Source organism: Lynx canadensis, chromosome D2 (assembly GCF_007474595.2).
Source record: "Lynx canadensis isolate LIC74 chromosome D2, mLynCan4.pri.v2, whole genome shotgun sequence".
In the NCBI taxonomy this organism is placed as follows: domain Eukaryota; kingdom Metazoa; phylum Chordata; class Mammalia; order Carnivora; family Felidae; genus Lynx; species Lynx canadensis.
The window spans coordinates 79,011,818-79,039,738 of record NC_044313.2 but is presented as its reverse complement, the minus strand read 5'-3'; the positions used below and the strand labels follow the sequence as shown (position 1 = coordinate 79,039,738).

The following is a 27,921-nucleotide window of genomic DNA, read 5'->3' as shown; positions in this document are numbered from 1 at the left end:
TTTCCTCATGGACCTAAGCACACGCTGCACACTGAAAACTAACTCCCTTTTACTAGTTTATATGACTACCACAGTTACCCCGAACTAATCAGAATTTAAGGTACTGATAAAGAAGGAAGAGTGTGCTTGGCCATTTGGCTGCATTAAAGAGATCACAGGTCTCTTTAAAAGACTACTAGTAGTTATATATGCCCAGACACTGTCCCCAAATCCTTTTCAATTACAGTAAAAGACCAAGGGAACACATCCTGAATTCTCTTGTTTAAATCTATACAAACAATGACATGAAAGATGCGGTTAATCTGCTTCCCACCTGCTGGCGAAGTAAATTCAGCTCCTGTCAGCCTTTGGTTAGCTACCAAAACCTTCCTCTTCTTTATCGATCCTTCCTTCCGTGTTGACCCTTATGAGAATGTGCCACTCTTCGCCTTTCAAAAATCCCCTCTTGTCAATGACAATCAACCAGAGTTGAGCAAAGCTGAGATATTAGAAACATCAAAATACGCAAGTGTGTGTGGTATTTGCTAGACCCTAACTTTTTCCCAGTTTATTCAAACCGAGCGAATGCAGTTAGTCGTGTTACAATGTGTGGCGAAAAGCTGCCGTTTGATAGCTTGCCTTTGCGTTCTTTTCAGCAATAATTATTTTTTCACCATTTTTACTAGCAACTTAAGTACTACTAAAAAAAAAAAAGGAGTGATTCCTAAAGTTAAATTGCAAACTATTTTAAGATGTCAAAATAGGATTCTCTTCTTCTCACACTATAAGCTCCAGGTGCTCACGGTGTTTGCAAAGGATCAACTGTATTTTTAAATATTAATATTTTAATTCCACAAGTCATTTATTAACACAATGACACTGTTCAAACTCCAACTAATGATTTTATATAAGGAAAATGACACCACCCATATGTTCTTAAAGGGCAGCGGCTGGGTTTTCTCTACGAGCTGTATCATTATCTGCAGAGTTAGAGACCCTAGGCAAAGACCATAATAAAACACTAATCCCTGCTGATTACATTCATTTGCAGGAGGTTTTGTAAATATCCAGTCAGAATAATTTATGTGCTATATTTTTAAAGAACAAGAGGAGATCTTTCATCATCTCAGGTCCCATTATCGGAGCCACACTACATAATCACTTGCCTTATACCTTTGGTCCAACACTTTCTATATGTTTAAGCTATCAAGAATCATTTTTACTGTTTTCTAAATCACTTCTAGACATAACTCCTTTGACCAATATTTGTGGCTGTTAGAAGTTAAAGGTGTGAACTCAAAATATTATGTGAAAATGAATACAGTATTTGATTTTTAGGTTTGTCCTTTGATAATTAGATGATGTCCAGATAGAAAGGATTATGGAAATTTAATCAGTGGCTGAGTAATTCTGGCCATTATTGAAAGTTTTGTATATAAGAAGTAAATGCAACGTAGAGCAAATTACTAAACATCAAGAGAAACAGAATCTTGTTTCTGACGAGACGGTGAGTATAACTTCTGTTGGGCAAAATTCATGTTTGAATTATTGGACTCATTTTCCCTATAATGCAACTCTTGCATTTATTAAAAGCTTGGGTGTTTATCGAGTATTCATCTATATTAATGTGTCTATTTAAGTTAGGGCTCACTCTTCTAAGATCTCATTTCTTTTTTCTTTGATTTTTTATTTATATGTGAAACTATTAATTACTAGCTGGCAGATTTGTTTATTAATTCAGGATTTTTATGGCGAGGGCCTAGCGTGTAGTCTCTCTTATGCTTCCTTTTGAGAAGCAAAAATCAGTCCTCTAGTATCATATGAACTAGCTGTATTAACATGCTATATCGAATAATTTCATCCAGGTTCTGTTGAATCAACCTGTATTAACACCATTGCTAAATTTCAGAGGCTACTAGTGGGGAACATAATCTTTGGAGACAGACTACCCAGTCTCAACCTTGGGGTCAATTGCTTTCAACACACCCGTTGGGAAAGCCCTTGTTTAGTCTTGCCTTCCTCTTCCACAGAGTGGGGACTAAAATGCTATCTACTCCCTAGGGTTATCATGGGAGTCAAATGGGATGACAGTAATACTAACTGTATTTATTCCATGTTAACTACACGCCTAACACGTTATGAAGAGCTTTCCTTTCATTATCTTAATGAATTTTGGTAATAGCTTTGGGACATACACTATTGCCAGTTCTGTTTTCTAGAAGAGGAAACCATCCCAGAGAAGGTAACTGACTTGCACATGCGATATGTTGGACACACTGCCCGGCACATAGTGAGCCCTCTGCAAATGTTAGCTACTGCTTTTACCCTACAACTTGTCGACGAGCACACTTATTCTACCCCTGAACATCTTTGAGCCCATGTGTATGACTGGGTGGTAGGGATATCCTATAACTTAAACCATAGGTTAACTGTCCTCACTGTGCAGTGGCAAATTACTTACTGAGGCAATAGATGGTAAAAAAAAAATTGTGGGTTCTTGAAATAGCTGATCAAACCCTTCTGGTTTGAATGTTAAAACACTGCTGGTTGTTCTTTATGTACGAGTTTGTCCCTTTCTAAAATACCATCATAAAGGCACAGTTAAAAATCCATTTTTAAGAGGCACTATTATATCTAATCCTACGCTAAATAAGTGGTCAAACTTGTAGACCAGAGGCTCAGATTTAGGTCTTGAGAGTTCCTGTCTGGCTTTAGTGGTAAGTCGAAAACTATGGTAAGTGTTGTACATGAATTACGACAAATGGTTATACTGCCTGTGTTGAAATATCAGCAAATATCAGTGATAAAACACCACTTTTCAAAGAATCCCACTTGAATCCAGTCATCCAAATCACACAAAGCTCTTCACTATATGGAATTAAAACCTTGTAAGTGTGACTTCCAAATATTGCTCCTAGCACACAGTGCTTTCTTCTTCTTTTTTTAAGTTGAGAGAGAGAGAGCATGAGAGCAGGGGAGAGGGGCAGAAGGAGAGAGAGAGAAAGAGAGAGAGAGAATCCTAAGCAGGCTCCACACTCAGTGCAGAACCCAAGGCAGGGCTCAATCCCACGACCCTGGGATCATGACTTGAGCCAAAATCAAGAGTCAGACACCCAATCAACTGAGCCACCCAGATGCCCCGCACACAGTGGTTTCTTACAGCAATATTTATTGCGTGATTTATATCTGGCACACTACCAATGAATTGATTTAAAACTGTCCTCCACATGGCATCTCTTCAAATATTTGAGAACAAATATCTCTTCTCCCTTGAGACTTTTTCACCAGCTTGATAGATTAGATCTGAGTTTAGATGTTCTACGTCTAATGTCAAATAGTTTATCTGTGCTGAGAAATAAGTGATAATTGCCATCACAAGATCAGAAAAGTAGGGGGCTATCACAAAGTGGTCATTTGGAAAAGTTTATAAATTGGATTTTCTTTTTTTTTTTATTTTTTTTTTTAACGTTTATTTATTTTTGAGACAGAGAGAGACAGAGCATGAACAGGGGAGGGGCAGAGAGAGAGAGAGACACAGAATCCGAAACAGGCTCCAGGCTCTGGGCTGTCAGCACAGAGCCCAACGGGGGGCTCAAACCCACGGACCGTGAGATCATGACCTGAGCTGAAGTCGGACGCTTAACCGACTGAGCCACCCAGGCGCCCCTTCATTGTGGTTTTGAATTGCATCTCACTTTTTTCTTTGAGCAATATGCATGACATTCTGTTTCTACAACAATTTATAAGATTATTATGTTCTCTACTGATAGGCATTTAGGTCATTCCCAATCTTCCCCATTATAAGCAGTGTTGTAGTGAACATTCTCGTCCATATGGTTTTAGACACATTCGTGATTACAGCTGAGTTAAAATCTAAATGTAGAATAGAAGGGTTAAATTTTCAGGAATATTGCCAGCTTCCTCTTGAAAGACCTCGCAAAAGACCTCGGAACCACCCAGGCGCCCCTAGAAGCTAGCTAGACATTAAAGGAATTAATCTTTTGTCGTAAAAGCTACAGCCGTATTATGGAGGTTAACGTATGCTTTTGGACTTTTTAAAATAGCTAATAAAAGCTCGCCAAATTTGTTAGAGCAATTATGTGAAAGACTGGTCACGTAAACAATCGTCCTAATTTGATCCACTTGAAATTATCGTTAACCTATCTGTGAGGTGGGTTGTTAGATCTTACCTGTAAAATATGAGGGGGTTGAATGAGACAGTCACTGGAATTCTTTTCAAATCATGATACTAATTTTCCTTTTTGTTGTTAAATCCTTGCAACCAAAGATATTGTACCCTCCAACACGTTGTTAATTTATCAAGACCTACCTAAGTCATTTCAATTAGGTAATATCTCAGCAAAAAAGCAAAAGCTTCCCTGAGATTATATATATATATATATATATATATACACATATATATATATATATATATATGTATATACACACACACACTACTTTAGTTATGGCAGCACTCTGAGTAGATGGTGGCAGCTTTTAAATCCACATAATTACCCCAAATCAATAAATATTTATGGAGTGGCTGTTATAAACACTATCCAAAACGCCACAATGAGTTCGAATGCATGCCACATTGAGGATGAATCTAGAAGAATCCGATGTGTACACAACACACACACAACCTTGGGCTCTCAAAATGAGTTGACAAAAGCCTTAAACATGTGGTATACTAAGAATGGGATCTTATGTCAGACCATTAGAAGACATTTTTATCAACTCAGGTTTACTCAACACGACTGGAAAACCGAGTGGGAAATGTTCTGAAAGGAATCAAGTCAAGCATTGCGACGCCGATATCCACGTGTCCCAGTTTATTGCCGAACAGAATATAATCCAACCCAAGCCTTTCTCTAGTTTGCGTGAAAGGAAAATTAGCACAAAATACAAGTATGAAGAAAGTGTAATAGTTTAACCATGCACGGGTCATTCTTCTGTTTCAGGCAAGACCAAAATGCTGTTGCTATTAACAGTGGCCAGTTTGATATCTGCGCTTGGAACCACACATGGTTTCTTGGGAAAATTACACCCGACAAACCCTGAAGTGACTATGAATATTGTAAGTCACTGGGGGGCGAGGGGTGGGGAACCTATAGAACGAGGAGCTACCACCGTGACTTAGAATCACGGTGAGGTGAAGCCTTGACATGACCGATCAAGAGTAACTAACCATATCTGCTTACCAGATGCGTTTAAAAAGTCAACTAAAACTTAAAGCTGTGTTTTTCCTCCCCAGAGTCAGATGATCTCCTTCTGGGGATACCCAAATGAAGAGTATGAAGTTGTGACTGAGGATGGTTACGTCCTTGGGATCAACAGAATCCCTTATGGAAGGAAAAATTCAGAGAATAAAGGTATAACCCTGCCTCCCTCCCTTTTTCTCCCTTCCTCTTTCCCTCACACTTTTCTTCCTTTCATTCTTTCCTCCCCTCCTTCCTCCTTTCATTTCCTCCTAAGGACTTAATGAGTCTTGCTTGTTCTGGAAATGTAACAGTGATGAAACTTTACCTCCCGTCTTCAAAGAGATCACCATCAAGTCAATGAGATAGATACATGGACAGATGGTTACAATAATATGTGACACGTGCTAGGCATGTACAGAGAATATTAAACTAGACTTTCTTTCTGGCAAAGGTGCCTAACTGGGCTAGCAGAAGTCAAGAAAAACTTGCTCTGGAAACAATAATTATGCTGAGTCCCGGAGATCAAGAAAAGTTAGCCAGAATGTGCGAGATGATTTGAGGCTCATTTCCTGAACAGATAAAGGTCATCTTTTGGGCTATTGCTGCCAAAAATTTATCTTTTTTCTCATTGCAAAAAAACGGTGAAGCACAAAAAAGAGTAAAATTCAGCAAGATCACCTATCACTTTACCACTCACAATCCACTTAAATTAACAACATGCTGAATTTCCTCAGAATATAAGTTTTTCAATGGCTTTTGAGATAGAATTGGCATCCAATAAACGGCACATATTTAAAGTGCACAATTCGATGTGGCTTGTCACTTGAGTAACTGTCACCGTGATTAAGATAATATATTCAAATGGTCAACTCAGTCAAGCAAACGTATTGCATTCTTGTCCTACGAAAGCCTAGTTCTGTCTTCGTGTTTATCTGAGAATAAGGGATGAGTTTATAAAGCTTGAATACACTTTTCTCCCTTAGGCCGGAGACCTGTTGTGTTTTTGCAGCACGGTTTGCTCGCGTCAGCCACAAACTGGATTTCCAACCTTCCCAACAACAGCCTGGCCTTCCTTCTGGCCGATGCTGGTTATGACGTGTGGCTGGGGAACAGCAGGGGGAACACCTGGGCCAGGAAAAACCTATACTACTCGCCAGACTCAGTTGAATTCTGGACTTTCAGGTAAAGAAAAGGGACAATTAAAAATAAATACTGAGTTTAGAAAGCATGGGTGGTCGCGTGCGTGTGTATTCCAACCCGGTCCTATTGTTTTTTAAATTTTTAAGTGTTTATTTATTTTTTGAGAGACAGAGGGAGGGAGAGAGAGACAGAGCATGAGTAGGGGAGGGGCAGAGAGGGAGAGGGAGACACAGAGTCCGAAGCAGGCTCCAGGCTCCGAGCCGTCAGCACAGAGTCCGACATGGGTCTTGAACCCACGAACCTCGAGATCATGACCCGAGCCAAAGTTGGACCCTGAGCCGACTGAGCCACCCAGGCGCCCCCAACCCAGTCCTATTTTAGCCTGTTATCCTCCAAGTGGGATAAAAGCAAGTCATTCATATCCTAATCCCTTTTTGGTTTCTTCCATGCACCTCCCTGCAAGGGTAGCTTTCCCCCCACACTTTCTATAGATCTCAGCACCATTATTCGCAGATTCCCTGAATACGCCTTTCCAAATGGAATGAGCAAAGCAACCTGAAACAAGAACATTCACTGCCCTCATCAGATTCCCAAAGGAGCATCCGCAGAGATTCGGGAGGATGTTAAAACTCAGTGGGAGATTCAAGAACCTGGGAGATTCAAGGCTGAGGCGGGGGAGGGAGAGAGTAAAGATCGGGGACACTGTGGAAAGATTTGCACAGGTTTCTGATCTCCGGCCCTCTAGGGCCTCGTCCCTGGAAATTGCAGATAAAAGGGGGAAACAGCAGAGATTTCTGTGATGATGCTGAGTTACAGAAGTGCTCTGAGGGTTCCAGGGCCTGAGAGGAAGCCCGTGACTCCTGAGTGATGAGGAAGAGAGACAGGACGGGAGATGACAGATGCTGAAGAGGGCCGGGTCAGGCCAGCTACAAGGGTCATGCTGAGGGCCTGGGAACTCGTCTGAGTGCAATGAGAAGCCACCAGAAAGTCTCCAACAACGGAGTGGCATAATCTCCGTTTGCATTTCCTTTTCTTTTTTATTTTATTTTATTTTATTTTTTAATTTTAACGTTTATTTATTTTTGAGACAGAGAGAGACAGAGCATGAACAGGGGAGGGGCAGAGAGAGAGGGAGACACAGAATCTGAAACAGGCTCCAGGCTCTGAGCGGTCAGCACAGAGCCTGACACGGGGCTCGAACTCATGGACCTTGAGATCATGACCTGAGCCGAAGTCGGACGCTTAACCAACCGAGCCACCCAGGCGCCCCTCCTTTTCTTTTTTAAATGTTTATTTTTGAGAGAGAGAGAGAGAGAGAGAGAGAGGATGAGCAGGGGCCGAGGGCAGAGAGAGAGGGAGACACAGAATCCCAAGCAGGCTCCAGGCTCCCAGCTGTCAGCACAGAGCCCTAAGTGGGGCTCAAACTCATGAACCACGAGATCATGACCTGAGCCGAAGTGGGACGCTTAACCGACTGAGCCACCCAGGCGCCCCTCCCCATCTGCACTTTCAAAAGCTCACTCTGGCTCATCGGTGGAGAGTAAAATAGAGGAAGATACGATTCACCTGATCAGGCACCGGAACACTGCATACAAAGGATTATTAAATCTGACTTTCACTTTTAGGTATAGGAATAATCCCCAACTGCAGATGCTACCTTGTTTGGATTAAACTGCAGCTGTAACGCTGTGCCTCAGAAATGATGCCATCTGTTTATAAGAAGCCGCCCTTCCAGAGCACCTAATGCTAATGGTCTATCAGCATTAGCTAATGGTCTATCAGCAGCAATGCTTAGAGAACCTAGTTTTCTGTTTCTCTAAGAGAGGCTTAGCTATAAATATGCTCGACTCTTAGAAATTATAGCAAGGAAACGCATGTCGTTTTATTTTTATTTTTTTTCTTGCAGTTTTGATGAAATGGCTAAATACGACCTTCCAGCCACAATTGACTTCATTTTAAAGAAAACTGGACAGGATCAGCTCCGCTACGTTGGCCATTCCCAGGGCACCACGATTGGTAGGTAAAAGGGTTCTTATAGACCTCCTTCCAGCGGTGGGGCAGGCATATTGGCCATTTGCTGATCGTTTTCCATTCATTCTGTGATGTAATGGCCACAACAACCCACCCAGTGACAAGGGGACAATTATTATTCCTATCGTATATATGGGGAAGCAAAACAGGAGGGTAAATCATTTGTGCACACGTAACACAGGTGCAGCACAGAGGGTGACTCAGATACTAGCTCGGGCCATCTGACGGCCAAGCCCACGCTCAGAGACATGGCTTCACACGGCCTCTGGACCGAACTTACTCCATCCATTCAACCGCATTTATGAAGCACCAGCCATGTGTCCTAAGAATACAGCAATAAATGAAGTACATTAAAATTTCCATCTTTGTACTGCATATACTCTAGTGGGGAGGCAGAGAAGGTAACAAGGATCAAAAAAGTAAAATAGGAGTGCTTGAGTGGCTCAGTACGTTCAGCATCAGACTCTTGACTTCCGCTCAGGTCATGATCTCCTGGTTTGTGAGTCTGAGCCCCCACGACGGGCTCCGTGATGACAGCGTGGAGCCTGCTTGGGATTCTCTCTCTCTCCCTCTCTCTTTGCCCCTCCCCTGCTCATGCTCTCTCTGAAAATAAATAAACTTAAAAAGAATTCTTTTTAAGAGAGTAGATAGGTAATAGTAATGTTACGGGAAACAAATAAATCGGGAAAACCTCTCAGGGAGCATTAGAGGGGATTCAGCGAGTTTAGAGAAAACCACCAGCACTCTCAGAGTAAAGGCACGAAGGAGGTCAGGGTCTGAGCCGTGTGTATACCTGAAAGACTGATGTTCCGGGAGGAAAGGAGGACAAGAGCAAAGGCTCTGAGGCTGCAGCGTGTTCAAGGAACGGCAACGAGGCAACGCATTGTGTAGCTGAACCAGATAGAGAGACAGCGAGAGACGAGATGGAGGGGTGGGATGTGGTTTGAGGAGGGCAGACTGTTCAGGGCTTTTTAATGTTTATTTATTTTTGAAGTGGGGAAGGGGCAGAGAGAGGGAGACACAGAATCCAAAGCAGGCTCCAGGCTCCAAGCTTTCAGAACAGAGCCTGACGCGGGGCTCGAACTCACGCACTGTGAGATCATGACCTGAGCAGAAGCTGGACTCCTAACCGACTGAGCCACCCAGGTGCCCCAGGGCTTTTTGACTGTTGCACGGATTTCAGCTTTTACTCTGAGTGAACAGGGAAACCACAGAGTTTTGAAGAGAGGAGTTCTAGCATCTGACCTCAGGATCCTCAACAGGATGGGAAGGTGCAGGGTCCTGTGAAAAGGATCCCTCCAGCTGCTGATGGAGAACTGGGTTAGGGAACCCAGCTAGAGGACCCTTAGAGAAACCCACCCGCCTGAGACTTGACAGTGACCTGGCTGAGGGTAGGGAGCTGTGGTGCACGGTTAGTTTCCAGATATTTTCTGGAGGGGCAACGTATAGGACTTGCCTCCACAGTGGATATGGGGTGTGAGAGAAAGAGAGGAGTCAAGAATGACACCGGGATTTGTGACCTGAGCACCTGGAGTCATGGTGACACCTAACCCCCAATGGCAAAGGCTGTGAGAAGGGCTGATATGGCACCAGGGAACAGGGGCTGCATCCTCTAGCTGCTGACTCTTAGATACCTGTCGGAGATTTCAGTGCAGGGCCAAGCAGTCGAGTAATGACACAAACCTGGGGTTCAGGGGAGAGGACTGGACTGAAAACACAAAATGTACATGAGACGGGATGCAAAGGAGTGAGGTCAGACAGGAAAGAGGAGGTGTCCCCCGACTAAGGCCTGGGCCGCTCTTAATCCGGAAGATGAGAGGGAACCAGAAAATGATCCTGGGAAGTGATGGTGACAATAGCCCGGAGGGAAGCCAGGAGTGCCTGGTGTTCTGGAAGTCAAGAGGAGAATGTGTTTTAAGGAGAAGGTGGTCAACCGTGGAAGAGGCTGTTGAGGAGTCAGGTGAAAGGAAGTCTGAGAAGGGACCATTGCACTTGGCAGCAGGAGAGGTGACCTTCCTAAGAGCAACCTCAGAGGAGTGGCTGGGATGTGAGCATCTAGTGAGTTCAAGAGCGCATGAGAGAAAGCCAGACAGGGAAGGGAAAGGGCGGAAGCGAAAGGGGGCGGAATAACAGTGTGTTTTTACGCTAGTCCCCACTCTTGGCTGATGGCCTGAGCCCGTGCCATGATTCGAAGCGATCGGAACGTCCGTGTCTAGACACAGATGCGAGGAAGTCGATGAAGTTGGCAGTGGGCGCTCATGGGAATCCTCTTTCGACCGCTTGCTCTCCTACAGCACGGATCTCCCTTAGAGAATTTGCGACAGAGAAAGAGGTCTGAAGAAGAGCTTCTGGGTGTCCTTTGTCATTGTTTCCAAGGAGATGAGGATTCGTATTCGGGACGTGTACATAAACACTGCTCGAGCGAAGGCCAGAAAGGCGGGCGTAGCAGGGGAAGAAGCTGGGACGTGATGCAGTCCCCAAAAAGTCCTCAGCGCACTCTGTCTGGGATGGCTTTTCAGAGTCTTTGAGCGAGACGAGGTGGCTGGGCCTTTTTACCCACCTGTTGGCCAGCCATTCAATGCAGGCTGCCCTGGGAAGAGATTCTGTTGAATTCTTTGCGAACCCTGGGTTGTCTTGAGCAAAAGCAAAATGAGAGAGGAGCCACTGGGGTTGAATAAATGCCTCAGACGTGTAAGGAATCCAGGCAGGGCAGCACAGCATCAGACCCACATGGCCCATAATCGACTCACACTCCTCTGCCAAAGAGTAGCAGGTGCTCTAGATTACCAAAACTTCACCCCTTTAGTCTCCAAAACTACACAAAAATCCCATCATTTTGAGGGAAATCTGCCTTTGACTCATGACACACTTCTGCCTTTTTTTTAATGTTTTATTTCTTTTTGGGGGGGAATGAGTGGGGAGGGGCAGAGAGAGAGGAGGACACAGGATGCAAAGCAGGTGCTGCACTGACAGCAAAAAGCCCGATGAGGGGCTCGAACTCACGAACCATGAGATCATGGCCTGAGCTGAAGTCAGATGCTCAACCAGCTGAGCCACCCAGGCACCCCTACACTGCTGCTTTTTTAAATAGTACACACCGAACAGAGTTTAACCTTTTCTCGATGATCTTGGGTCCTAAAATTATTGCCTTGAGATACACTGCAACAGTGTCCTTAGGATTTGTTGAGATAGGACTGACACTAAATAACTCCCAATGACCACTCTTTGGAGTCAACTGAATTAAATGGGATCATTCTTCTTTCTTACGAATGGATATCTTATCATTGCTGTCACCCCACTCCTGTTCTTCTGGAAGGTGTTTCTAATCTTCTGTGTACTGGGAAGTTAGATAAGCACCCTTGTTAGAATTGCGCATAAAATAGGATTGTTCATTCCGAGCCAGCAAGTGTATTCTGAGAAGTCACCTGTCTTGACAGTGTGGGGACCTACTGATACCCATGCGGGTTCTTCACGTGTGATTCTTGCTTTCTCTGGGTGATATGCTGGTTGTAATCTGCAGAGTTAGGCAATCAAGTAAAGAATCCCGTAATAAATGTAGTCTTCTTGAAAGACCATTCTTCCTCAAGTAAAATTAGGCTGTATATTACATAGGTGACGTAAGTGTCTACATTTGAAACTTTTTTTTTCTCAGGCTATTCTTGTGTCTAAAAAAAACCCGTTATCAACTGTGGGGAGAGGTTATCCTATGCAGTTTGACTGTATAGAATTTAGCTCAATAACTATTTGGTCACATCCTAGTCTACCAATATGCTACTGTTCATAAAATCAGTTAATTACAGACAGGAGCTGAGTATATTTACCGTGTGTAGACGTTTGAATTATGTTGGCTACTCACTTGTCCAGCATTTACGATATGCCTCGTGTCCTGGTAAATACCTTCTATAATTCACCTCACTTGGTTCCTAAAAAACCTAATGAAGTACTCATTATTATCCCCATATTTCAGATGAGAAAACTGGGGCTCTTAGTTTTAGGTGACTCCTCCAAGGTCACAAAGCCAGTAAACCACAGAACTGGGATTCAAATCCTGTTTGGTCAGATTTCAAACCTGTGCTTTTAATCTTCCCACTTACATACCCTACTCATCTGCAATGCTAATGATCTCCCTGAGATGACATGAATTTGAACTTATCAAAATCCTTACATTGTATACATCGCTTTTGTCACCATTTGATTAACCTAAAGTTAGCCTATTTTCGAAAGTCAGATAAAAGAATTTATTATGACTTTTGAAAAGTTCTAGCCTCATGTTCCCAGACAGTCTATGAGAAGAAAACAAATCTATGAAAATCTGATCGCTCTGAGCAAGCAGAGATGGTCAGTGTCTCAGGTTGTCGCTCTTAGTAAATGGCACTTGGAGTAAATCCAAAATAATGTCACGCTTGTAACACACGCGTGCACACACGCGTGGACCTTCTTCGCCAATTCCTTGTTCTATTTCAGGTTTTATTGCCTTCTCTACCAATCCCAAGCTGGCTAAGAAAATAAAAACTTTTTATGCGCTGGCTCCTGTGGCCACTGTCAAGTACACCAAGACCCTGTTAAACAAGCTCATGCTTCTTCCGTCATTCCTCTTCAAGGTATGTGATTCTCTTTAATTGAATCTAAGGTAACAAATCGCCCCCTGGGTTTCAGAGTGATGCAGACAGAACAAAATCCCCTGGGGTGGTTTCCAATCACGTTTTCACCCAGGAGTGGGGAGGGACGCATGCGCGTTTTATTCCTTGTGCGCAGACGTGGTTTATTCCTTGTGCGCGCGTGTGTATTATTTCTCGGCTAGCACCGACCGCAGTTGAGTCTCCGTTGAGCCGCTGAGATCCCCGTTTGTTTCCGCGTGTTCCTTTACTCTCCGAGGGTTAGCAACTCCGGGAGTGTGGGTGCTCCCTCACAGACGTTCGGTTTCCTTCAACCTGTGTGAAAGCCGCGATTCCACACCAGGGCGGGGAAGGGGAAATAAGAACAAAACCACACAGTCAAAAGAAGAAGCGTAAACTACCCATCGCGGAGAAAACCAGGAAGAGGAAGGGTAGAAAACAAAGGGAAGGGGAGGGAAAAGGAAGAAGAGCGGAAGAAGGCAACGCTTGGCGAGGCCAGGACCTTGAGGCCCTTCATCAAATGCCCTTGGCTTTCCAACGCTTTTCCTAAGAGTTTCCTCCTTTAGTGGGGTTCCAGAGGACTGGAGCATGGGTCGCAATAAACCAGAAGTGCCTTGTATAGGCGCCTACAGGGGAGGGAATTCGTAATCTTGTTCTTCCTACACTTAATCCCCTCCTTCTCCCCCCTGCAGGAACCAACGCTCACATACGCAGACACAACATCCTTTAGAACAGTTTTACATCAGGCTGTAAAAAGTCATGATGCTATTTCCTCCTGCAGTTTTGTACTATTCATTTCTTTTCACTCTGAACGAACATGTGTGTGTATGTCGCAAGCCTAAGCGACTTTACCTCCAAACTACATCTGTAAAGCTTCTATTCAGAATGTGCAAAATCGTAATGACCTTGAGTATAATTACTGGCTGCGTTGATGCAGACATTTATTACCTCCTTGTGCTCTGAGGCTCTGATAGGCGATGTGGACAGATGGTTTTAAAATAATAATAAAAAGCACTAGACCTTAAGTCAGGGGCTTGAGGCTTGGGTCAGGATTCTAGCTATAATCCGGTTCTACTTAGCACAAGCCCCTGACTCTTTATTAGCCTCCTGTTTCCTCATGCAGCCTTCTTCTTTCCTCAAGAAGACTTGAAGCAAATCTTTCAATTGTCTTTCAACCCATGCAGCCCTGGCTTCGTTGTCTTTCCAAAGGCTTTGCTGAAAATATGGCTGAGTCACCATTTCCGCTCCTGATCTTTTCATGTTTTATTGCTGAAATCACGTATCTCGGCACTTAATTATGACATTCTGCCACATTGTTTTATGATCTTATTTCACAACGCTTAGTAGCCCAACTAGACTATAATTCTTTGTGTCTTATACTTCTCAGCAGCCGGTACATTTCTCGGTGGAACCATAAATACTCAGTATGGAGCATCGGCCCTATCCCCTCCACAACTGTGTTGTGGGAATAAAGTGAGAAAAAGTTTTCAAGATTCCTAAAACAACATAAGATGAAAATCCCATCAGCCTAGTCACACCTATACCAGGAAACAAGACAAATTAATGCGTCTTTTCTGCAGCTTAATTTTTGGAAACTTCTAACGATGCTTTTGTCTTTCAGATGATATTCGGGAACAAAATATTCTACCCACACCACTTTTTCGATCAATTTCTTGCCACTGAAGTGTGCTCCCGCGAGATGGTGGACCTCCTCTGTAGCAACACCTTATTTATCATTTGTGGATTTGACACTAGTAACTTGAATATGGTTTGTATGCATTGACATTTCTTTTTTTTTTTTTTTTTTTTGCATTGACATTTCTATTCTGAAGATTTTGAGCAACACTTTGATGACTTGTCCTACCATCACTTAGAAATGATCATTCAGGGGCGCCTGGGGGGCTCAGTCGGTTATGCGTCCGACTTTGGCTCAGGTCATGATCTCGTGGTCCGTGGGTTCCAGCCTCGTGTCGGGCTCTGTGCTGACAGCTCAGAACCTGAAGCCTGCTTTGGATTCTGTGTCTCCTTCTCTCTCTCTGCCCCTCCCCTGCTTGCGCTCTGTCTCTCTCGCTCTCTTCTAAATAAACATTACACAAAAAAAATTTTTTTTAAAGAAACGATCATTGAAACAGCCAGGAATAGCTTCAGAACTGTGTCCCGGCCATGTAGCTCAGCCCAAGGGAAGTCACACCGTTGCTCCCAGTTTTGTTCCCTTCAGCTCCCTGCTGTCACCCAAGGGCCCCCTAAAGTAAACAGCAGGTAGAAAAAATAGTAGATGGTGAGCACTACTCACTTTTGACCGCCTGAATAATTGGCATCATATTTAAATTCTGTGAGGGGAGGCATTGAGCCATGTTTTGGCAGGCTTCTCTGTAGGAAAACAATGCCTAGGCATTGAATAAATGTTCTTTATAAATATTCTTAATGCTAGGGCACCTGGGTGGCTCAGGGGGTTGAGCGTCTGACTCTTGATACAACAGTTCATGGGATTGAGCCCCATGTTGGGGCTCAATAAATAAACTTTAACAACAACAACAAAAAACTCATTTCAGAGAAATTATGTTAGCGCTCGTCCACACTCTTTATCTGCTATTTCACTTGCTTTGCCTTGGGTAGGGGTTTTAAAGTTTATTTATTTTGAGAGAGAGAGAGAGAGCATGAGTGGCGAAAGGGCAGAGAGAGAGGGAGAGAGAGAATCCAATGCGGGCTCGAACTCATGAACCGTGAGATCATGACCTGACTGAAATCAACAGTCCAACGCTTAACTGACTGAGCCAACCATGTGCCCCAGATTGGGGTTTTAAGACTGCAAAATGCAGAATCAAAAGTAGTTAAGAGTATGGAGTCAAGCTAAGAGGCTAAATTCAAATCCTGTTTTTGGAGCTGACTTACACTCATCTTCTTGGTTTGCTTTTCCACAAAATGTACCATTGTGGAGATTAAATGAACTAATATGTGGAAGACATACAGAACATAGTTCAAAGCACATCACTCATAGCAATAGCACGTTTTGCTAGTGATACTATTATATGTCGACAATTCTCCTCACTCAAAATTGTCAGTTTAGTTACATACCCTTGAGCACCTAAAAAAAAAAACAAACAAAAACACCAAGTACACTGATAAGACGATATAATTCTACCTACAGGTACCTACTCACTAAACAACGTTTATTGGAGGCACTACTAAGGGTTGTAGCTACTGGGAACACAATGGTGAAAAGACAGATATGTTCCCTCCGTCATGGAAATCAAGGACATTCAGGTCTTTTTCTCAGTGTTAGTCAGAATCTGTAGATATTTTAAAATATATGCGAACAAAGGGAACGTTCCTTAGTTCCTATTTTTGATGGTAAATACAAGTCTCATCCTTCTCCCTTGAAAGGGAGTCACTCTCTTTGGCTCTGGGAATGTCTGCCATTTTGTAGGTGGAGCTCAACAGAGTAGTCTACCTTTACCACACCAAGAAAAGGCAGACCAAATTACTGGGTTCCATCCATAAAAGCCTTATGAGAAAAAAAATAATAAAATAGATACATGAGGAGGCAATTAGAGAGTTCATCCTCTGCATGAAAATTATGTGAAGAGATACTTCGTTCCCCTATGAAGATGGTCAATTTGTTTGATCCTATCCATGGTCTTGGATACAGTGGAATTAAGACCCACTATGAACTAATCTATGCAAGATGAGATGGGGATTTCAGTTTGTTGTCCGGGGTCTGACCAAGGACACTGATAAGACAGCAGGATGGCATAGAGATTATAAATGTACCATATATGTATACTGACTATCACATATATGGCGTATACATACATACGTCTAGATATATATACATATATAGGTCTGTAGAGCAAGAGGCTTGTGTATGGACGTTACATTTACTGCACTCCGGCACCGGGTAGGGAAGAACGAAGAGCTGAGACGTTAGAGAGCTAGATTAAAGTCCCTGGCTCCACCCTGATACAAACCATGTGACATTGGCCATTTCTCGAAACTTCTTGGGAAGTCTTCTCACGGAGTAGCCACTGACCAAACAAACTGGCTCCTGCAATTGCCCCTTGCAAACTCTAAACTGGCATACAGCTGTGTTGCTCCTATCTTTCGGGTAAACCCTGCCCTTATACACCTGACCTGGATCAGAGCAATTTCAGTCTTAGGCTATTTTTAAGAAACCAAATATACATCGGGGTCTGTGGGTCTGTGTTTGCTTTCTAGAGTCGCTTGGATGTGTATCTGTCACATAATCCAGCAGGAACGTCGGTTCAAAACGTCCTCCACTGGTCCCAGGTATCATTTCTCAAATACTATTAAAACTTCTGTTGTGTGCCCGAACCCCTGGCACTTTACCCAAAGCACATTCATTTTTTTTTTTAGTGTTTATTTTTATTTTTGAGACAGAGAGACAGAGCATGGGCAAAGGAGGGGCAGAGAGAAGGAGAGACACAGAATCCAAAGCAGGCTCCAGGCTCTGATCTGTCCGCACAGAGCCTGATGGGTGTCAAACCCACGAGCCACGAGATCATGACCTGAGCCGAAGTCGGACGCTTAACCGACTGAGCCACTCAGACGCCCCCCTAAAGCACACTCTTAAGATAGTCTGTCATATGCTCCTGGAAGAGAATTTTTCTGCCATGTGGCTAGTTGCTGATAATAGCTATCAATCCTTGTGAACGGAAATCCTCTGAAAACAATCACTTTTGGGAGCAAAGAAATGAATGATTTTTAGGACGTGGCATGCAAGAAAAAAATATTTCAGGCAAAGCTACATTTAAATTTGCATAGATATCTTGTCCTAGATGATGAACGGTCTTGGTTTTTTGGAAGGAGAAGAAGGTTTTTCAATAACTATTTACATTGGAAGTAAACTTCCTAGAAAGCTTTGATTTTCACACAGTGAGGAGAGTTTTTATTTCTTTGTATTCTTAATTTCTCTCCATTAGGCTGTCAAGTCTGGGAAATTCCAAGCTTTTGACTGGGGAAGTCCGGTTCAGAACATGATTCACTTTCGTCAGGTAAGCTTCTTGAAGTTAGAATTATTCACATTTTGAAAGACAAAGATATAAAAGGTTTGAGATGACATTACAATAATCATGCATACACTTTCCAAAGGAGTGTTAGTGCCCAGACTCATCCTTAAGGAAATTAGAAAGTGGACGATAATTTCCTTAGAATCGTGTCATCAGACCAGACATCGCGCCGTGAACTCCTGCTCCAGTGGCTGCGCTCAGGGTACCGCACCACCACGTGCGAGGAACGTTCTAGAACGCGTCACCCCTCACCCTCTTGCACAGACTTGCCCTGGATCCTACACCCCAGCACACAGTTCCCTCCTTCCGGAAATGCAATTCTCTGATACGACAAGCCAATAGTTGGAGCGGCTTGCGAGATAAAGCTGAAATTTCTGGTCTTCTTACACAACACCCTTTCCCTTGTCGAAAGCCAGAGAAGTGATTCCACCATATTCCAGATGGAAGATGTTAGGGTGGCATGTTGGCAGGTCAAGGCTGAGATACCTGTCAGCAGGCAGGGGCTTTGTCTAAAGGCAGGCACACTGGCCACCCCTTGCACTCGCTGCAGCACAAAGAAGCCAAGCTTTGGAGTCCATCCTATCTGGGGCCCATAAGCGTTCAGATAGAAATTTCTTCGTCTCTCCACCCAGATGTGGAATGAGACAATGTCTTCCAGCCCTCAGCGCAGGGTGCACCCTCAGACCATCACTGGCCAAATTTGAACAGGAGAGCCACCCTGCAGTTTTGGTAATCCTCTCCCCTTCCTTCTGACCCCACCCCAAATTTTCTACCCAAGTATTGGCGGGGAGCCTCCTGATTTCCATCTGCTTCCATGACTCAATGTTTAGAAGGGATTTCTATCTCTTCACCACAATATCGTATGTGTAGAGAAGATGCCTCCTGCTTTTGTGCCATTTTCAATGTCTTTAAAGAGGGTTTTCTCACAACACCATCAGATCAAGCATTGTTGAGATGCCTTTTCCCCGACCATCACCTCCACAAGGCCCCACAACACAGACTTGCTTTGCATCTACCTTTCTACTGGGCTGTACCTACCAGCAGTCCCAGGCACCCATCTGGGAGGACCTGGAACACCAAGTCCCAAGCGCACCCTCCCCCCCCAGCCAAGCCCAAAATAGCACAGGATGGTCTTCCTCTTCCACTGAGGCAGTGACACTAATTTAAGAGCCAGAAGCCAGCATCTAATAAACCCTTTGAACAGTGGAACATGAATAAAGGAAAGTAGGTTTATTATTACGGATATTCTCTATACTACTCTTTTCTTCACTATAATAAAGTGTTAAAATACTGTGAACAATTCTATATGATTCATTATTTTGCCATGACAAGTTGGCTATTCTGTAAGGTGAGAATATAGAAAAATTTAGTATATTGGATAGTATTCTTGAGAACATGATCGGAAAAAACCAACAAAATTCTCTGTTGATAGTGGTGAAATTGGTAATGGTTTGCTTATTTCCTTGTCCTGCTTTATTAACCTTTTTAAAATGTGTGTGTAAATGGTGATTTTCTAGAAATGCAAATGGGGCTGATGATAGCTTTTATCACAATTTGATCCAATATTTAGTAAAATCAGGTAAGTATTCAACAAATACAACCCCTTCACTGAACTGACTGACCTACCCACTGACCCTACTGATACATCAATACGAAGCCAAAATAAACGACTCAAGACATTTCAAGATCATATTTTAGAGGGTCTGGGTAGAAACAGTCAATTACAGTTAGAATCCAGTCAAATCCACTTCCTTTCGCTTGGGTAGAAATCTAAATTTTTAATTTGTAAGAATTGTTATCTACAGCCTTGCTATTCAAGGCCATGGTCCAGGACCAACAGTGTCAGCATCACCTAGGAATGCAGAATCCTGGCCCTTCCCCCAGATCAGAATCTTCATATTAACAAGATCCACAGGTGATTTACAGGCCTGTTAGAGTTTAAGAAGCACTGACCCAAAACATATTGCATCTACTTTGCGCTGTGGATAAGGGTGACTTTCTCTGAGCAATGACTGTTAAGAATTCTTCTTAAAAAACTAGGTCATGCCATTTGCAAAACATGGATGAAACCTGAGGGCTTGATACTAAGTCAACTAAGTCAGACAGAGGAGGATACGTAGTGTATAATCTCACTTCCATGTGGGATCTAAAAACAAAAACAGCAGCTGAGTTCATAGATACCGAGAACAGTTGGTAGTTGGCAGAGGTGAGGGGTACAGGGTTGGTAAAATGGCTGACGGTGGTCAAAAGGTACAAACTCCCAGTTCATACAACAAGTAAGTCCTGAGGGTGTCACGTACAGCATGGTGACTGTAATGAACAATACCGTATTGCGTGTTTGAAAGTTGCCAAGAAAGTAGATCTTGAAAGTTCTCATCACAAGAAAATAAATGGCGACTGTGTGTGGTGGTGGACGTTAACTACACTTATTGTGGCAATCATTTCATGATATGTGCATATTTTAAATCATTATGTTGTACACCTGAAGTTAATATAATGTTCTAAGTCAATTATACTTCAATAAAATATCTAGGTCGGCTAATGTTACATATATATATGTGTGTGTGTATATATATATATACGTATATATATATGTGTATATATATGTATATATATGTATGTATATATATATATATATGTCTGTGTGTGTGTATACACATATATACACACACATACGTATATTATATATTAAATAATATATAAATATATTATTATATATTAAATATGTAAATATATATTAATCTAGCCAAGGAATAAGTATTTAAAGTGCAGCTACCTACAAAACTGAGATTCTTTCTGTCTTGCATTTTAGCCCACACCCCCCTACTACAACCTGACGGACATGCACGTCCCGATTGCGGTGTGGAATGGTGGCAATGACTTGTTGGCAGACCCTGAAGATGTGGACCTTCTGCTTTCCAAACTCCCCAATCTCATTTACCACAGGAAGATTCCTCCTTACAATCACTTGGACTTTATCTGGGCCATGGATGCCCCTCAAGTAATTTACAACGAAATCATTTCTATGATGGGAGAAGATAATAAGTAGTTCTAGATTAAAAGAATTATCTATTTTTCCAAAATTAATTTCTTCTCTCACACATGGTTCTCTATAATGCTTTGGGATACGGTGATTCTCCCCGTAATTTTGATTTTAGAAATATATTTGCATCAATAATCTTTCCGTTTATTGTTTTGGATTTAAAATAATTTTAAGGGGCACCTGGGTGGCTCAGTCGGTTAATCGTCTGACTCTTGATTTCAGCTTGAGGTCACGATCTCACCGTTCATTAGTTCAAGCCCTGCATCGGGCTCTATGCTGACAGTGCAGAGCCTGCTTGGGATGTTCTCTCTCTCCCTCTCTCTCTGCCTCTCCCCTCCTCTCTCTCTCTCTCTCTCAAAATAAATAAAGGAAAAAATAAACGAATAAAATAATTTAAAAAATTTTTTGTGCTTAACATGGGGTGCAGAAACTCTTGAAAGAACAGATTCCTGGAGAGGCGAAACGTCTCTTCCGGCCTTCCCATTCCATGCATCTGCTAGACCCAACCTAGAGCATGAGACACGAGTGGTGAGTGTTGCCAAGAGATGGTCCAGGGATGGAACACTGATGCCCCCCATGCGTGCATGAGATTGAGTACCCGTGTGCATCGCCTTCTATGGCCTACGACCGCTGCAGCCCGTTCTCTCCCTCTCCGCTGCATATCACGTGCTGTTTTGCGTATTTACCTCCATGAAATGGCAAAGCAAGCTATAAGCTCAATCAAAGTCAGCTCACTCTCACTTCCTAGAGGGAAGAGACCAACGGGTAGCCCTGGTTCTGGAAGTTGGGGACGAAATGTGTTGTCTATCCCTTCTGCTCTTCTATCCCACATCCCTGGACCTTGACCACAAAACGTGCAACAACTAACCACAAGATTTTTCACGTCACTGCCGCCATCCTGGCAAACACGGGATCCAGAAGCACGCCCACCCACCCACCCCCCCAATAAAATGTCTCCTCCAAACGTCCAAGATCTCCAGTAAGCACGGTCTCACCTGGGAAATTCTACCAATCCGGTGATATTGTGACCTCGTATTTTATACAATGAAGCTTTTTGGGTCACGCCTAGCATGCTACGGTCGGGCTTAATGGGCAGAAAATACATATGAGATCAAGACTATCTGGTACCCACGTCGTGTATAGAACATAGTGGGTATTCACAAAACGCTGTTAATGTTTCGTTACACCGCGAGGTCCCTCAACCTTTGCTAGAAAGCCCGAAGCTTTCTTGTTCATTTTATCCCCTGTATTTTTAAAGTGGAAACAAGAAATTGGCCAAAGAAGATCACATAAAAGCCTTGATTTCAATATTTCAGTGAACTTTGTTGGCGGCCTTCAATAAACTGAACGAGCGTCTCAGTGCCTACTGACTAATGTTCATGGTGGCGTCGCTGGTTAAGGAGTCAGATGCTTCATCAACTCTGCCTTCTCAAGAGAAGAACGATCATTAAAGCGAACTCTGTTTCTTTTAGTCCGCATTTAGCAAACGCGGACAGCTTTGGTTTTAGTTGTTGAACCCAAGTAGGTATATAGTTTATAGAAATAAAATATATTTCTGCTAATATCTCTCATTCCTAAATCTGAACGGTCAACATCCCAGCTGACCTTCAAGGATTTATTTCACTAGTTACTACCTAGTTCCCACAGTAGTTTGAAGCAAATTTGAGACATTATATATTTCACCAATGAGTATTTCAGGATGTATTTCTGGAAGATAAGGTCTCTTTTTATTTCTTAATTTTTTAAATGTTTGTTTATTTTTGAGAGACAGAGAGAGAGAGAGCATGGGGGAGGGGCAGAAAGAGGGAGACAGAATTCGAAGCAGGCTCTGTGCTGATAGCAGAGAGCGGGATACGGAGTTCGAACTCTCCAACTGTGAGACCATGACCTGAGCCGAAGTCAGATGCTTAACGCACTGAGCCACCCAGGCGCCCCTGACAAGGTCTCTTTTTAAACATAACGATACTATTACCACATCCAAAAATTCCTTAGTATCGTTAAACATCCAGCGTCTCTTCAAATTTCCAATTGTGTCAAAAATGTCAAATTTTTTTATGGTTTGCTTGAATCAGGATCCAAATAAGCTCCTCGCCTTTTTATTGGTTGATCTGTCTCTTATCTCATTAGGTCTACAGGTCATCTGTCCCATTTCTTTTTATTTCTTTACATTTTTTGGTTGTTGTTGTCAGAGAAACTGTCTTTTGCTTGTAGTTTCATACCAATGAGATTTTTGCTGGTCATATTTAGTAGTATTATTTAACATGTTCCTCTCCCCTTCTCGTGTCCCGTAAGTCAGGAATTCTTAACCCCAACACGACCGACATTCTATTTGCCAGATAATTTTGCCCAGATAAGCCTGGGCTTTATAGGTTTTTGCGGCATCCCTGGTCTTTACCCACCAGATGTCAGTAAAACACACGCCCGAAGTGGTGACAGTTACCAAGTCTCCAGATGTTGTCAAATACCCCCTTAAGGGAAAAACTGTCCCCCCTCCCTGCCAAGAACCATTCTTGTGGGGGGCGCGTGGGTGGCTCATTCGGTTAAGCATCTGACTCTTGTTTCCGGCTCAGGTCATGACCTCGCGCTTCCTGGGTTCGAGACCCCATCGGGCTCTGTGCTGGCGGGATGGAGCCTACTTGGGATTCTGTCTCTCTCTCTCTCTCTGCCCTTCCCTTGCTCGCTCTCTCTCTTTCTCTCTCTCAAAAATAAACATTTAAAAATTCTTTTAAAAAAGAACCATTCTTGTAAATTATAACCTTGGTCACATTAAGATCTGTTTTAGAAAAACTATTTCAGAGACCGAGGATCATAATGCAAAACTGCTCATCTTTTAGGAGGTCAGGAACCATTTCTCTTCAGTCCCCAGATTCAACTGTTCACTAGGGGCTAGGGAGTGGTGATGGTCTAAGTGAATCAATTTTTTTTTTTCATTTATTAGCTTGGATACTTCCACAGGAGAGAATTTTCTTCCTGTATTACTTGGCTACCACAAAATATATGCTTCTTTCCCTTTTTCAATTTCCAAAATTAATTTTCCTTCTTTTAGTATCATAATAAATTCATGGTCCTTTGCATATTCGATGTGTTTCAATTCAATGCAATTTTTATCCTTAGTGATATTAAAATCATTCCCTTTTATTGCTTGTGAGAGCCTCTATGAATGGCTCCATCGTCCTTTTGACCTAACCCCTCATCTTGTGTATTTGCCTCCCCTGCTCTGGAATCAATTATTTCCCTAAGAAGTCCTGGCTCCTTTGAAGACGTCATATTCTAGGGGCACCTGAGTGGCTCCATGGGTTGAGCGTCCAACTTTTGATTTCAGCTCAGCTCATGAGCCCAGGGTTCTGGAATTGAGCCCCACATTGGGCTCCGCACTGAGTGTGGGGCCTGCATGGGATTTTGTCTCTCTCCTTCTCCCTGGCTCATGCTCACTCTCTCTCTAAAATAAAAAAAGATATATTTTTTTAAATTTAAAAAATCATATTCTACGGGTGCCTGGGTGGCTCAGTCGGTTAAGCGGTCGACTTCGGCTCGGGTCATGATCTCATGGTCCGTGATTTCGAGCCCCGCGTCGGGCTCTGTGCTGACAGCTCAGAGCCTGGAGCCTGTTTCAGATTCTGTGTCTCCCTCTCTCTCTACCCCTCCCCCGATCATGCTCTCTCTCTCTCTCTCTCTCTCTGTGTCAAAAATAATAAACATAAAAAAAATTTTTTTTAAATCATATTCTAGTAGTGAGGGTGATCATTGCTATTGGGTTGGTCATTGTCTTTGGGCCTTTAAGACAAAATACATCAGGCGTTCATATTCATTTTTCTGTCAATTTTTTAAAACTATCAGCTCTTCATCTCCTTCTCCACCATGATATCTGTGAACACACAGTGCTCGAACGGTTGCAGTAGTATCTCAAATGGCCTTCCTTTCTCTAGTCTCCACGCTTAATATTCCAAACTGATCCCTAACATCCTCTCCATCTTCAACTTCCTAAATTCAAATTCCTCAATTTACCATCCCAACTCCTCCTAGATCTAAAGTTCCTTATCTATTCTAGCTCTTCGGCAACTACTTTATCCAGTAGCCTCCCTTCCAGTCCAATCATCTCTTCCTCATGTCGCAAATACACCTCTTAACTTGCACCTTCACATTGTTGTTCACAGCCCCCTCCAGAATTCTTTCTAATTTATTTTGGGGTTGCCAGTAGGTTTCCATGTTCTGTGCATAACTCGCATTGAAGACCGATACCTATGAACATAGAAGTGTGTTGTAATTTAAAACTCACCAGAAATAACACGACTCGAAATTTTGAACATCATGGTGCTTCGAAATTAAAAGAGATCTGAAGCAACTACCGGCTTTAATCCCAGCATTTTCCCAGGGAGGATATTAAAGTTCACAGAAGTTGAGTCCCAGGACTGGAATTCACATATCCTAGTGCAAGTAATCTTCTCTGTTTGCCTCACAAAGCTGACATAGCTAGCTCTGTCATGTTGCCCAGATTAAATGTGTCTAGAGTTATCTGAGGGAAGAAATGCTGAGGATTTTGTGACGCATTATTCAGGGTCGTCCCGCACGTCTGAGTGCCTAGGCTCCAGACACATTTCTGGTGAGAAAATCGCCGGGTGAATGTAAGATATCTCTGAAAACGTGCAAGAAGGCAAAACTAGCTGGATAGATGATAGATTGAAAACGAAGAAGTGGAGGCAAGAAAAAAGTCAAGAGAGCAAGATATTGCAGGGATGACACGGGATCTGCACCTCCCGATGTGCACCTCCTCTGTTTCAGTTGGGCATTGTCCTAGCCCAACTCGGAGGTTATAAAAGCCACATACACTCTAAGCTAACAGGAGAAAGCGTTCAAGGCATACACATCAGAGGCCACTCTAGAATTTTCTTTTGAAAGCAGCACTCAAAAAAACAAAGCGAGATGTGGACAAGATGAGCTACTTAAATAACCCACCCTGAGAAGTTGGTTTTCAGATAGGTTGCTGGTGATAGCAGTGAGTGCAAAACATCATCGAGGACATTCAATTAAAGCTAAATAAACTGTAAAACATTTCAAGGCCTCGTAAGAAGGCGATGTCATAACAAGGTCTACAGTGAGTGAGGATACATGGGAACCTAAAACTGAATGGATTGTAGTCAATTTGCAGGTAAAGAAGAATATACACGTTGTCAAGAAAGCAGCAGAACAAAACTGTCGTAAACATGAACGAGGAAGTCAACGCGACCTGGGACCAGGTCAACGCGACCAGCAAGTGCAGATCGCTGATTCATTTTGCGGAAAAAGGAGTTATCTTTCCGAGACTCGGTTTTCTCCAGTGGAAAAAATGAAAGCATTGACTTCACAGAGCTGCTGTGAGGTTTTCCATATTCACCCATTGAACAAATAAATATCCATTGCGTGGTTTCTCTATGCCAGACTTTTAATATAAGTAGTAACACCCAATCAGTATCACCCATTATTATTTTTATACCTCCACGACACTCTCTGTTAAGGTCATCTTTCTTTGCTCTTATATTCCAGATAATCTTCTCACAGTAACTTAGCTTCAGGACAGAATAACTACTAAGTGAGAAGTTGCGAGAGCAGCCAACGTAAGTGTCTGCTCTACTCCGCAGCAGGTCATTTCTCTGCACGTAAAGCAATTGATATTCTGGTTCTTCGGGTCTTTTCTGTGATTTTGGTTAGCATAAATCAGTTCCTCAAAGCCTCATTATCTTTAACTAATGAAGTCACAGTAATAAAAGCAGGAAGCCCAAGTTTATACACAGTTATGGAGACCAGTTAGACACAATCTTAGGAACAAGCTGGCCCCCGTCTGATTATTTCATTTTAATAATTATACAGTTTACATTCCTTACTGAATGATACCTCTCTGAATTTTAACCATCTGGTATAATTATTTCAAGATGGATTTCCAAGACTGAAAAGCATTGGGAAAATGTTTTCCTCTTCCTGTGTTCATTTGGTTGGCCTGCTCATTCTTCCCAGCTTCTCGTCTATCGTATATCCCTATATTGTTCAATTTGTGTCACTGTAGCAAGGTCAGTCCCTATGAAGTGCCGAGGTACAATATGCCTGTGGAGAATCAAGTGACTCTGTTTGTGAATCCTTATCTCCTTATCGTAAATGTATTGGCTCAACTTATGAAACACGGAAGACTATATACTCATTGTATGTGTGTCTAAAAATATATCTCTAAGCGTAAATATATATATTTACAAATACCTGAGCTCTTGTATTTACAAACACATGTTATAAATATACTTGTGTATATAATAATCTTTGTATAATATACATATACTTATAAAATTATATATATATATTCATACACACATATACTACTTAGAATGTGTGTGCACCGACACAGGCACACCGTCAGAAAAAGAATCACTTGGGTGCACCTGAGCGCCTCAGTCGGTTGAGTGGCCGACTTCAGCTCGGGTCATGATCTCACGGCTCACGAGTTCGAGCCCCACGTTGGTCTCTCCTCTGTCAGCATGGAGCCTGTTCTGGATCCTCTGTCCCCCTCTCTCTGCCCCTCCCCTGCTTGAGCTGTCTCAAAAATAAATAAACATTTTTTAAAAAGCTGTAAAAAAGAAAAAGAATTACTTTCCCTTGAATAAATATTCTGCCAAAAAATTTTAATTGTCTAAGCATTAATATATCCTTTCTAGTGACCTAAAGATTCTGTTTTGCATCTTCATTTTGAAGCATCTCATCGCAAAATGTGGCTGAACTTATCAAAACAAGCCAGAATGGGTCTACTAGATTCAATTTTTTAAAAGGTTTCTGGTTCAGGGCACCTGGGTGGCTCAGTCAGTTAAGTATCCGACTCTTGGTTTCAGCTCAGGTCATGACCTTGTAGTGAGTTTGAGTCCCGAGTC

The 27,921-nt window shown here is 42.7% G+C and overlaps 1 protein-coding gene across 1 annotated transcript; it reads left to right on the top strand.

The window, feature by feature from the left end:
* The first annotated feature begins 1,403 nt into the window (after positions 1-1,403).
* Positions 1,404-21,176, top strand: LIPF (lipase F, gastric type). The gene is made up of 10 exons (XM_030335247.1): positions 1,404-1,486; positions 4,941-5,056; positions 5,234-5,351; positions 6,164-6,362; positions 8,227-8,336; positions 12,816-12,952; positions 14,589-14,735; positions 17,183-17,254; positions 17,908-17,979; positions 20,807-21,176. Exons 2-10 carry the CDS (start codon positions 4,952-4,954, stop codon positions 21,041-21,043), a joined length of 1,197 nt encoding a protein of 398 aa, XP_030191107.1. The 5' UTR covers positions 1,404-1,486; positions 4,941-4,951; the 3' UTR covers positions 21,044-21,176.
* Positions 21,177-27,921: the final 6,745 nt, after the last annotated feature.